General features: G+C 41.2%; 1 protein-coding gene across 1 annotated transcript in view; it reads right to left on the bottom strand.

Moving 5' to 3' along the window:
* ACE2 (angiotensin converting enzyme 2) overlaps positions 1 to 13,510 on the bottom strand; it is a 405,347-nt gene that overhangs the window by 205,016 nt on the left and 186,821 nt on the right. Inside the window, exons 8-9 of the mRNA XM_069205018.1 lie at positions 9,359 to 9,528; positions 3,017 to 3,243 (exon numbers count right to left, since the gene is read on the bottom strand). Of these exons, the coding sequence (XP_069061119.1) occupies positions 3,017 to 3,243; positions 9,359 to 9,528 (397 nt within the window). The remainder of the gene's footprint in view (positions 1 to 3,016; positions 3,244 to 9,358; positions 9,529 to 13,510) is intronic.

Raw genomic sequence — 13,510 nt, 5'->3', positions numbered from 1 at the left:
TGAAATATTCAAGAGATTTTATTTTAAACCTTGGGAGCATGTGTCTAACTCTAGGAGCTTTAAACATGCATACTGCTAGCCTCCTGTCTTGCCATAAAATGGCGATTCTCATAGTTTTAATGTTGGTAAAATCGTGATTCTATGAAAGACTAGGAGGCTAGCACTATCCCACCCTCCCTTCCCTTGAAGGGAGGTAAGAAGGTTTTATAGGTACAGTGGTATTAATGATAGTATGACATATGAATAAAAGAGGAATGATTATCATTTTGAAGTGGATGTTTTAGGACGAATAGGTTTTTATATTCAGTGTACTACAGATAACTTATATGTTCACAAATGTATTTCTTCTAGAGAATTAAAGAACTGTTTGCAGAAGTGGCAGAAGAGTGTTTGCTGAAGTTGCAGAAGATTTGTTTGAAGATTCAGGCGAGAAACAAAAGAGGAAGAATATGGAATGGGGAGTTTTATGGACTGAAAGTTCTTTTTAGTTATGTTGTCATTTTAGATTCTAACATGGAGCTCTGAAGAGGCTGCTTGGAAGTAGTGAACAAAAGGATTATTGTATAATGCTGGCCTCTTGGTCTTTAATAAAATGACGATTCTTCCAACATTAAAACTAAACTATGAGAGTTGCCATTCTCTACCACAACAAATCATCTGTAGTAGACATTTCAGCTCTCACAAAATCCAGAAAACTCAAGGTGGATCTTACATTTTTAAATGAGGGGTTCAGAGAAAGCTTACTGAGTCAAAATACAAACACCAAAACCTACAACACAAATCATGTAATTGAGACAGTAGCACAGAAACATTCTGTCAGAGATAGACATAAAGCTACTGCAAAAATATCACTTGAGTCAAAAAAGCCTACTAATTGAACAGTATTCAAGTGTCACTTTATCTGATCATGGAAATATATACAAAAACCACAAATTTATTGTGAACTACCTAAATGTACCTCCATGCAACACTGCAGTTTACCCACTTGAGTCCTCTTTCACATTCACACCAATAAAAAAAGCTGATGTTCTACATCTGGATGCTAAAACCAAAGCATCCAAATATCCTATGTGGTAAAATTAATTAAATTATGAGTAAAAAAGGCAATTTATGCAGCACATTATCAGGCAGTATTATTTTCATCCCTTTGAGCTAGGGACGACATTTGTGAAATATGCAAATTATGTGTCAAGTGATGTAAGTCCATACTAATGCTGTAAACGCTGCAGCACAGAACAACATAAACCCCCTCACTATATTCCTATTTGTTTGTGAAAGGCAAACATATATATATGTATATTACACAATGGTGGTCACCATTGTGTGGTTATAATTGGCACCCAGTTACCATAGAAAGATCGTTTTTTGGTTTGCTAACTTTGGCTTACTTTGACAATTTTTCTGAAATTTTCCAAAAAAAAGTTCATTCACTTCAGTTCCTTCCTTGAAAGTTTGGAGGTGATCCATCAAGTGGGGGAGGGGGGAGGAGGAGAGCTGAAAAAAAGGAAGGGGCTCAACATACAATTTCTCCATGCAATTTCCTGAGGGAGTTTTGAAGAGCGCTAAAACTGAAACTACTAACCGGAAGTACACCAAATTTAGCCGGAAGTTAGATCTTTATGCAGAAAGCATGCTTTTGTGATTTAGGGCCAAATGTAGCAAACTGTTTGCGACTCGCAAACGGCGAAAATCGCCGTTAGCGACTCGCAAATGCGTGTTTGCTATGCAGAAATGCATTTTGCGAGTCGGAACCGACTCGCAAAATGCATTTCCGAGTCGCAAATAGGAAGGGGTGTTCCCTTCCTATTTGCGAGTCGCAGAGGTATGCAACTCCATTTGCGACCGCATACGCGGTCGCAAATGGAGTTGCAGTTACCATCCACTTGAAGTGGATGGTAACCCACTCGCAAACGGGAAGATTCCCCTTTATGACTGGACCCAACATTATTTTTTCAGAGCAGGCAGTGGTCCAAGGGACCACTACCTGCCCTGAAAAAATCAGAAACAAAAGGTTTCGGTTTTTTTTTCTAAGTGCAGCTCGTTTTCCTTTAAGGAAAACGGGCTACACTTAGAAAAAAAAAACTGCTTTATTTAAAAGCAGTCACGGACATGGAGGTCTTCTGTTCCCAGCAGGCCTCCATCCCCGTGAGTGCCCAGAGTCGCTATGGGGGCGCAAATTGCGACCCACCTCATTAATATTAATGAGGTGGGTCTTTGCGACCCCATAGCGACTCGCAGAAGGTGTCTGAGACACCTTTCTGCATAGCAAATTGCGACTTGCAATTTGCGAGTCGCATGGACTCGCAAATTGCAAGTCGCAATTTTCTACGTTCCTACATCTGGCCCCTAGTGTATATCGTTTTTGAGAAAATAAGACTAAAAATGTAGGTATATCTGGAAAATGGGGTTTGCAGTACTCCTGCAGGAGTCCCGCAAACAGTTAAAGAACTTTAAATAATAGCGCAATCAGAATGATTGAGGGGCTTTTTTCCCATCGGCCATCTTGCTCCCATAGGAGTGAGAGGATCCTGCAAGTCTTGCGGAAGCTTACACTCTGGTTGGCTGGCCACAACATGAAGAGTAATTTGCGACCAGCAATTCGGGACATGGGGACTTCATCATTGTGTCCTCAAAAGGTATTAGGGGTAGGATAGGGGTACCTTGACCCCCAGGACCTTTCAGACTTAAACAACCACACACTTACACTAGCAGTGAAAGTAAATGTGGGCCAATATAATGTAATTTTAATTGTTTATTACAGTGCAAAGGTCAAATAATACATTATTTTCAAAGTAAAGTCTACTTAGTGTGATACAATACTGCATTTTGAATCACCCATTGAGTGTTAAAACAACTTTACAGCACAGGGTATGTTTGGTGTGAATTTACATGGATTTAACTCTTTGTTTAACATCCATTTTTATGTGTTGCTAATCTACATCAAAGAGTGGTTTAAAGCGTATGTACAGATCTAGAGAGAGTAACACACACACACAGACACGCACACACACCTTACCTTCATTTTCCACAAAAGTAGTTGGCAGCAGACCTAGAGATTTCAGGTGATCAGGAGTAGCAGCTGACAGTGACATGATTTCGCCCACGGCTTCATGGAATCCTTCATTTGCTCCATCTCGCAGTAGGAATGGCAACCGAGCATAGGCCATGTCATACTCAATGTGCCCCATCTCATGATGGACAGTCAGGAAGTCTTCCATATTCACTTTTGTGCACATCTTTATCCTGTATGTGATGTATATGTCAGATGAGTGAAGGACAACTGACAGACGATTAATCTGTGAGCATAACATTTGTCACAGCAATTTTCAAATGTCCTTTCTTCTCAGTTCCTTTACAAATACAGTTAGATTTCACCATTATAAGGCTTTGGTGCCCAGTTGATACAGTTTTTTAAATAGTAAATGCATTTTGAAATCTAAGTTTGTATTAAAAGTATTTGAAGTTTGTTTTCTTTTCAACCAAATAAATGTATTTAAGTAAAAATAGATCATCCCATATGAGGACCTTAGAAAGATTTGGGAAAAGACACATTATAATTGAATTAGGCAACAATCATCATGTAAACGCCCTACAGAGTAAATATACCTTCAGCACAGCCATTGCAATATGAGGCTGGAGGTGCTTATAAGAATCGGTGGGAGAATGCTCTAAAAAATGTGCCACCTTTCAATGTTGAGTGCTACAGTTTGAACTAAGCAGGAATCTAACCACCTTAGCATCACAGGCTGAAGATACCATCCTACTGTGCAGTAGTTGAAAATGGGCCCAGGTGAAATTTAAATTATGCCAGAGTATTTCTTGTAATTGCGTCAATTTTGTGTAATGTTTATTACACAACATTTCCAAAAATATTAAACAAATAGTAAAATGATCAAACATGCAACGACCATACCTGAGATGTGCAGTGGTTGGTAGCCTATGCATCTGTTTAGCCAAAGACAAATCCTTACACCAATAAAGACAATTAAGGGGCATATTTAAACTCCGTTTGCGCCGGAATTGCGTCGTTTTTTTTACGCAATTCCGACGCAAAACTAACTCCATATTTATACTTTTGGCGTTAGACGCGTCTAGCGCCAAAGTCCATGGAGTTTGCGTCCTTTTTTAGCGTGGACACCTTCTTTGCGTTAATTATATGCAAGGTAGGCGTTCCCGTCTAAAAAATCGACTCCGAGGCATGTGCGTCGGATTTATACTCCCGGGCAAAATTCACACCCGGGCGTGGGCGGGTCAAAAAAAATGACATACGGCCGCTTTTGCGCCGTTTTTTAGCGCCTGCAAAAGGCAGGCGTTAAGGGACCTGTGGCCTCTGAAGGAGCCCAGAGGTGCCCTCCCATGCCCCCAGGGACCCCCCCTGTCACCCTTGCCCACCCCAGGAGGACACCCAAGGCTGGAGGGTCCCATCCCAGGGACATTAAGGTAAGTTCAGGTAAGTGTTTTTTTTTTAAAAATGTGTGGCATAGGGGGGCCTGATTTGTGCCCCCCTACATGCCACTATGCCCAATGACCATGCCCAGGGGACAGAAGTCCCCTGGGCATGGCCATTGGGCAAGGGGGCATGACTCCTGTCTTTGCTAAGACAGGAGTCATTTCTATGGGGGTTGGGAGTGAAAAAAAATGGCGCAAATCGGGTTGAGGCGAAAAAATTGCCTCAACCTGACTTGCCCCATTTCTTGACGCCCAAGCCCCATATCCCCCTACGCCGGCGTTGCCTGGTGTACGTAGTTTTTTTTAACGCACACCAGACGGCGCCGGCGGCTAACGCCGGCTAACGTCATTCAATAAATACGGCGCCCGCATGGCGCTTCAGAATGGCGTTAGCCGGCGCTAATTTTTTTGGCGCAAAACTGCGTTAGCGCAGTTTTGCGTCAAAAAGTATAAATATGGGCCTAAATGTTTACTAGTGTTTTGGCCACCTCCACCATCCTATACTGTAAGTTTAAAAGGTGCACCTCTCCCATCTCACTGCAGCCCTCTGTCCATTCTTACCTTTTATTTGTTGCTTACATGTATAAACCTTACCACACGTATATCTGTTGGACCCCCTATCCATAACCTTCCTCCCTGTTTCATAGATATATTCTGGCTTACTGTGGTTTAATATTACTGATGTTCTAGGGGGAGTGAACTTAAATGGAACTTATTTATTTAATTTGTGGTTATGCAGAAAATGTGACATGGATCTGTATCTCCTGGATTTACTTTGAATAAGTCTCTTCTATGCTCTATCTACTTTTTTGTTTATTTTATTTATGTATAAACAGCTCGTCCACCTTCAGGGCATCATGGTTCTGGGTGGAGATCAACCGTATGTGGACTGCCAACCGAAGGAAAAGGAAAGTAACAAAATAAGTGGAGTTTGAATAGGTTCAGGGAAACAGACTGTTAGCATGCTTGCACAGATCAGGAGGAAGAACAATTCACATTTTGTGTGTGAAATGGTAGAGTGCCCATATGAAATCCTACCAATGCAGCCTATATTTGCCAAGCAGAAGGCGCTCACTCTTTTTGCCATAGAGCCTTAAAATATTTGCACACGTCTATGCCTGTATGTCTGACATACAAGTGTTTAGGTGAGAAGGAGAGTCAGAAGCCTCTTTGTCCATCTGGACAAAAAGCTGGGTGTCTTCACCATGCTTGACAGCTTTACAGCGATGATGTTTAATAAGCTTGAGTAAGAGGGGCACATTGACTTTGAATTGTAAAGGAAAGAGTGAGTATCCTTGTGGCACTCCATATTTAATCACCATAGTGCTGGGGCTGTGAGGAGGCAGGGACATGGGTGGGCTTGTTCAGAAAGAAAGCAAACCAATTTGTAACTATCTCCTCAATCTCCGTTCATTCAGCCAACATAGGAAAATGTTGTGGCCCATCATCTAAAAAACAGCAGATACTTCCAGCAAAATCACATCTTGCAAAGTCACTCTTGTCCAAGGTTTTACGAAGTTTAAGAGAACAGATTCCGTGCTTCTATCAGACAGGAAACCTATTTGCCAGGGATGTACGGCGTTGTTCTCTTTCAGGAATTGTGAGTCCTGTTTGGTGACTATTTTATTCCAGCATTTTACAAGAGACATAAGCAGGGCAATGTCACATGAGTACTTTAAAATCGTAATGTTGCATATTGCTAATCTTAATGTTTGCACAAAGGAAATCAGATTTAGCTTTAGCAGGGCTTGTTTATAGAAACATATTTGTAACTTATATGTTTTGGCGTCATCAGTAACATGTTTTCTACGTCAGCTACGTTCAGACTGTAGTGTTTTAGGATGTTGTACTTTGAGTGAGTCAAAGAACCATTATCATCCAGTTGATGATAATAATGTGCTCAGGTTTTAGAGGGACTGCTTGCTGAAAGGAATTTGAAGCACAAGGTTAAGGTGGGGCCGTTAATACCTCTTTTAGATGTCAGCAACGTCATTCTTCCCTATAAGCAATGATCCCAGAGACGTTCTCACCACATATGTGGATGTTGAAGTTTTGTATTGTTTGAGTCGGAAAAACAACTTATTTGGGTGACTTCCTTGTCTGCCATATCCATCCACCCTGCATTGCAATACACATTCTGTATATAGAACCCAAGGTCAGCTACTAGTCTTCACTGGGGTTTGTCCAGGTATCTTCTCTGACAGATGCACTAATGTTAATTGTCAACCTCAACTTTCCTGTTTCTGCAAGTTTGCCCTTTACATCAATGGCACCCACCTGTTCTTCCCCCTCAAAGGTAATTTCTCTAATGACTCTGAGGATCTAAATGGGTGAATGAATGTAATCAGTGCATATGAGGAACAACTGGTTGGCTGTTAAGGCTTCCAAAACAAACTGAAGGTATATGGATCATGCCATGTTATTTAGAAATGAGGGTTGGACTTTTGAATATTTTTGTTGCATGACTGGAGATTCCTACAGCCAAGCTACAAAGAGTTTGCAATTTATGATGAATTACGTATTTTTCTTTGAAGATCAAATGAATACTCTTACCAATACTGTAGTTCCACCTGATCTGGTAACTTGTCCAATTTCTGATTGATGAGACCAAATTACTACTGCACTTTTTGTTACTGGATTGCAGTGATAGTCAGGGGTCTCCAAACTACAGACCGTGGGCCACATCAGGCCATCTACAAGCTTTTTTCCAGCCCTCTGTTTACCAAACCCTCAGATTCTTATGATCAAAGGCAAATATATATATATCCAGTTCCTTTGGTAGCCTGTAGGTGGCAGCAGAGCCTTTTAAGTTTTCTCTAGTGTAAATTTTGGACTAAAATGTTGTGCATGTCAGATCTTTGAAAAATGCAAGATCCTACTGCAGATAACCCATGCTGCAGAAAATCCCAATTGCAAGAATTGTCTAGAAAGGTACAGACTAAATTTATTTATGTTAGACCATTATTAAAAAGCTCAAATTTAATTTGAATTTCTTTACTTAATTGTATTGAAGTTCTTTATTGGAGTGTGTTTATTTTTCTTCTCATTTCATGTAAATTTGAACACTTTCAGTATTTAAAATTAATTTAAAAATGAATAGCCTATAAGAGTATAAAGGAAACTGATGAGCATTTGCTGTTCTTCTGCCCACCCTATGCTAAACCAAGGAGCAGATGGATAGTCCCCCTGTGTAGATCCCTCAGTTTACTATAATGAGGAGAAGCTGATAGAATATGCAAAAGTGATACCTCATCAATTGTGATTGAGGCTTTTGTACATAGCATGGACATTGAGGCAAAAACTATAGCCAATGTGCAAGGTTGCGCTTTACAGTGAAACTGTTTTATGGATACTTGATGCATTTTGAAACAAATACATCTTAAATTGTTATTTATTCATGTTTCTATCCTTGTGGAAATTTTATATACTTCATCTCAGTTTTTACATTTAAAAGTTTGGATTACTACAGCCCTCATTACAACCTTGGCGGGTGTGCCAGAGGCCGCCCGCCAAGGTTGAACCGCCGAGCGGCCGCCTATGCTAACCCGCCGGCCACATTACAATACCCCCACAGAGTTTCCACCCGCCGGCCCAGCGGGGATGTCGGCCGTAACATTGCAGCCGGCTCTTGATGGAGCGGGCGGTGTTGTGGCCGTGCGAAGGTTGCAGCTGCACCTGTCACGCTTATCACTGTCTGCTGTGCAGACAGTGAAAAGCAGGGGGGGCTGTGCCTGGGGGCCCTTGCACTGCCCTTGCCAAGTGCATGGGCAGTGCAGGGGCTCCCAGGGGGCCCGCGACTCACCTTTGCGCCAGCCTTTCCATGGCAGTCTCTACCTCCATGGACAGGCTGGCGGGAAGGGGAGTCATAATCCCCAGGGCAGCGCTGCAAGCGGCGCTGCCCTTGCGGATTATAACTGGCGGGACAACGATGGCAGGAAACCGTCGGTCCTGGCGGTGTGACCGCGGTGCTACCGCCGCAGTCATAATATGGCGATTTGTACCGCCAGCCTGTTGGCGGTACGATCACCAAAACAACCCTGGCGGTCTTTGACCGCCATGGTTGTAATGAGGGCCTTTGTATCTTTGATGACGAAATTACTGTTTTGAACTATCAATAAACGATAATGATAACGAATTGTCTGCTTTTCTTACCTGTAGTTAAGTAATTGATTATTTGGTCAGAGATTTTGCTAATGTTTAGCATGTTTTACTCATTGTATATATCCGATTAAGCACAGCATTGTTGCTTTGTAATTTTCATATTTCCATTTTGTTCTGAATCATTTCATGTTGATTGCAAAAAAGATCCAAGTAACCCTTGATAATTCATTGACATTTTATTCACTAATTTATTAAACTGATTTTTTTTTCAGCCCACTAATATTTGAAAAATATGCAATGTGGTCCTTGTACTGAAAACCTTGGAGACCTTGAATCAACATGATGCAGACCAGCTATAATTAGGAGTATTGTCTGGTGTAGATAAATTGCACTGCATTTTCCAGGCACTGTACGTATGCATGCATTACTACATGAAGGAGGACCAGAATACTGGGTTCTTTCAATTGGCTGGAATACCCCAACAGATTCTTGAGGCCTGTTGAAGCCAATGACAAACTACTGACTTAAAGTTGCTTAAGGAACAATATGAGGCTCACTTTTTTCTTTGATGTGACCCAGCCCCCTTGACACCTTTGGGTTTAGGTGCTTTATAAATCGATTGGATTGGGTTGCAATGGATTGGATTGGATCGGATACGATTGAATCAGGTTGGACTGAACTTTGTGGACTATAATCAATGTTGCTTTTTTTCTCTGTTTCTCCTGTTCTTTATGTTGTTGCATAGTTCCAGTTCTCTAACAAAGAGTATCAATAAATATAACGAGTCAAAATAGTATTTGTTAAATACCTGAAATCATCCTTTCCCATATCCCAGGCTGTGGGATGGCAAACAACCTCTCTTCCATCATTAGGCTTTGTTAGCATGGAGAAATTCCAAAATTTGTCATTCATTTTGAAGAGGCCAACAGAGACAAAGAAAGCCTCAGCTTCCCTGAACATTCTGTCTTCAGTCCATTTCTGAAACAAAATATTTAATTGTTGTAAGTAATGGTAATTCTATACCAATTATTAGCTATGAATACCTATTATCTGCTACTTGTTAATACTGCAAATGTTGAGCTGTTTCTGAAGTCGTGACAAAATATTTTACTCGCTGTTTAGACATATTTGCTTGTTTATCTTCAGTTTATGCAGACGAGCTGCAAGCTCAATCTGTATATATTAACCAGGTTATCTCATTTACACATAGGAATTAAATCAAAATGTAGGTCAAAAGATGGAGCCTGTTAAATAAAACTGAACAATTGTTGTCACACATGCATGTGCAAAACTATCCTCTAAATCAACCCTCGGTTTTGTTGCCTCAAACTTTCTACTTCCAGCTTCTTGAAATATGATGTTAACGTAGGAGCTTTACATAACCCCTAAAGCAATAACCTTCACTTCCGCACAGAGTGGTAGGCAGCATATCAGCTGTCATAATTGTCTTGGGTCTTCATACACTTGAGACTGCAATTTGTACTCCAGATTTCAGAGGCCACAAAGACAGTGTAGGACCCAAAAGTAAATAGCACTACAAAGGTCCTGATTACTGTCTGTAATTTCCACACTGTGCCCAACCCTTAGCCCATCAACAGCATATAGGATACTATAGGGTGGGATGGGCTCAGGATAAGACTTCTGATATCACAGGCGTACTTTGATAAATAGACATCCATTCTCCCATATGGTTTGATCAGTATCAACTGAAATAGGGGCTTGCAAAAAATGTACCACAAACTTTAACAGTTCGATGAGGCAGATTTGTTATGTTTTTTTAAGCATTTTGTAAGCACAACCCCTGTAGATTCTTCATGGCCCTTTGGCAAGGGCAGGTTTGAACCAACTTACCAGTTTCGAGCTAAAGGAACAGATACATTTTGCCCCATACGTTTCTCTCAAACTTACATGCAGAACATGGTTATTAGGCTTGTAACAACTCTGTCAGACTGTTAGACATTTTTTATGTATTGTTATTGTGAGTTTTGACAATGTTATGACACAAGTTGTCAAAGACATCGTTAGGCTTTGTCTTAAGCCATATTTTAGGGCAGCCACATGGCATCTTCCTTGGATGAAAATGTTAATGTCTCCATGGTTATGATGGGATAGCTTAATGACAGATGGAGCAGCGTTCTCTAGAAATGTCTTTCATTGGGGCTATTTTCTTTGTACTTTTGTCCACGTCCCAGAATTAAACTCCATATGCAATGTGGCTTCCTACTTTTGCTTGAACCACTCTATCAAGCCTGTAGGATAGTGTTGGCCGAAGCATTAGATTTCTGTATTACTTTGTTAATATACACTTTCCATGTTATGTTGTTGGAACCTGTGTAATCTCATTAGACTAATGTGTTATGCAAATGCTTAGCGTATAGAATGTTCTTGTAGAATATAGAGTGCTTTTTATAATGAGACTCTGGTCAGTTGTTCTCTCGCTGGTTTGTTGGCTGGGATGTTTCCTATGTACTGCTGTACGTCAGTAATCAACTTGTTTAGACTTCGTCCTGTGTATGGCCTACTTCATCACAACAACTTTGAACCTCATCACACTTTATTCGTCTGCCTATCCAGTTACGAAGAGTCCGCATGTATGGGTAGCTCTCAATACCGTTTGACACACTTAACGGCGAACAAAAAGTACTGGTTGTATGCAACAGGAAATTATATTTGGGAGTCTTTAATATTTCCAGGTAATTTGATAAAAAGCACGTTGCATGCCCCCTGTACTTCGCTTTGTGCAAGAACGATTACTTGTTCAGTCCACAGCTCGTACCCTGTCAGCATCCATGACATTCTAGCACATGGGGTCTATGCAAACGCCTCATGCGCTGTTTCTCTTGTGGCCTTCAGGTGCAGCATGTCACTGACCCTTTGCACAGTTGCACAACATATTCAAGCTTGGTCACGTGCTACTTTCATCACAGCCTTCAGCATGTACGCTCTGACGCATTGGTAATAGAGGATCATGGGGCACGTCTCTCAGATGCTACTGCCAGGAGCTTTATGCATTGGACACTTTGCTTTCCCCAGACGCTGCTCTGCTTCTCTCTGTCATTTGTTGCTGATTGGTCTCTTTGCCCTGCTATGTCTTGAAGAGACTGCCGAGACGCTGAGCGCTCCGCTCCTCCTGCCTGTGCCTTGGATTGCAAAAAAAGACTGGAGAAAGCGGAATTCTATGTCTGGACCAGAGGCGAGGATTATGCATAACTTTCTTCACTTTATTAAGCAGCAGATGTAAAGAAAACAAAGAAAAACCTCTATGCAAAAACTACATGTCCCATGAGGCTCTGGATATCAGATTCCAAACACAGTCCAATCATAGTCCAGACCAACATTTATAAGCATATGACGTTGCTTTCTGTTCCGTCTTTCTTCACTGCTCGTCAGTTAAGTGGCGTGTTTTTTTTCTCATTATCACTGAAATACTTTAATATTTATATTCAGTTGTGTTAATACTGTTTTCTTGTATCAGCGCAGTAGGCTTCTGCCCGAGCGCCTGTTTATTATTTTTCTCACAGGACCGACGAGGGCGCATGCGCGCCACTGAATGGCCTGTCAGGTGTGTCAGCAGTGCCTGAGGCGGCTTCTCGAGAGCGCTCCAGCTGACTGCTGCACACATTTTGTGGGAAGCTTGACAGGAAATTCTTTGAATTCCTGTCAGATGCTTCGGTATCCCCGAACCAACCCTTGCTTAATACACCGGTTGGTGTATATTTAAAGCAATAGCACCACTTAATGGTGTTATTTCATAAACTTTAGAGTTATAAGTTAAAAACTATAGTTTGTTTAGGAGCACCAGCGAGGGGGCTACCCATATTAGAATTGGGTGAATAAATAGTTTAAAAAAATCTATTAATATTTTAATAAAACAAAAAAAAAAAAAAAACAAAAAAAAAAAAAAAAAATATATATATATATATATATATATATATATATACATATATATATATTAATACCTTAAGTAAAATATTTATTTCTTTTTATTGTGCTCCCACCCTCAAAATAGACCATAATAATGGTAATGAAAATTCATCCTTTCAGGATGCTGAACAGGAGTGGCCTCCTCAACTTCTTCCCCCAGAGGTGAATCTAGTTATTTATATAGCTATTGCGAATGCGCTAGCGCCTCTTAGGGAACAGGTTGACAAACTCGCTAAGAGCATTCCAGGTTTTTTTTGTGACCTTATACAATCTAAACCAGGCCCTAGTGGTCTTAAATCAGCGGGAAAAAAGGCCACTAAGTGTGATGTGTGGCACCTGGAAGGTTTTGATAAGCTTACAGAGACCTTCCATAAGAGTGCGCGCACGCTTAAACAATGCCCTACCAGGAGGAAGATCAACCTGGGGAAGTGAGTGACTTCGTCGCAAGAAATGCAGACCCTTTCTTTGGGGTTCTCCTTGGAGGGGAGAGGTTTCGGGTGCAGAAAATTCCTCAGACGAGGAATATGATACAAATAGACCCTGGCGTCCTAGTTCTGCTTCCCCTGATTCAATAGAGGGAGAATCTGACATGTTTAATCCATCAGAAATGTACCATCCCAGATCCTCAGAATGGGTTCCTGAACCTAAGGTGGCTGATTATGTCGCCAATAAGATTCGCCAGCCTCTGGAAAAAGAAGTAAGGACTAAACCCAGGGCGGAATGTCCCAGACCTTCACTTCCTGCAAGGTTGCTGCCACTCCTGACATTGACCCAAAATGATGTACCTTTTTCAGCAAATACATTAAGGACCCTAAAAAGGGGATTGACAAATCTTGGGGGGGTTGTCAGGATAAACTCCTAGATGTGGTTGGCGCTCTCGCTCAAATTATACAACTAGCGGAACAAGCAAAGCACACTGGACCTCCATTATCGGTGGATATTGTAGCTGGTTGGGCACAAAAGGCCATTTGCCTCCTTGGAAATGTGAACTGCACTCTGGGAGCAGAACGCAGAAGATCGCTCCTCATTAAAATAG

The sequence above is a fragment of the Pleurodeles waltl genome, chromosome 8 (assembly GCF_031143425.1).
Source record: "Pleurodeles waltl isolate 20211129_DDA chromosome 8, aPleWal1.hap1.20221129, whole genome shotgun sequence".
Taxonomy (NCBI): domain Eukaryota; kingdom Metazoa; phylum Chordata; class Amphibia; order Caudata; family Salamandridae; genus Pleurodeles; species Pleurodeles waltl.
This window is presented reverse-complemented; position numbering and strand designations above follow the sequence as displayed.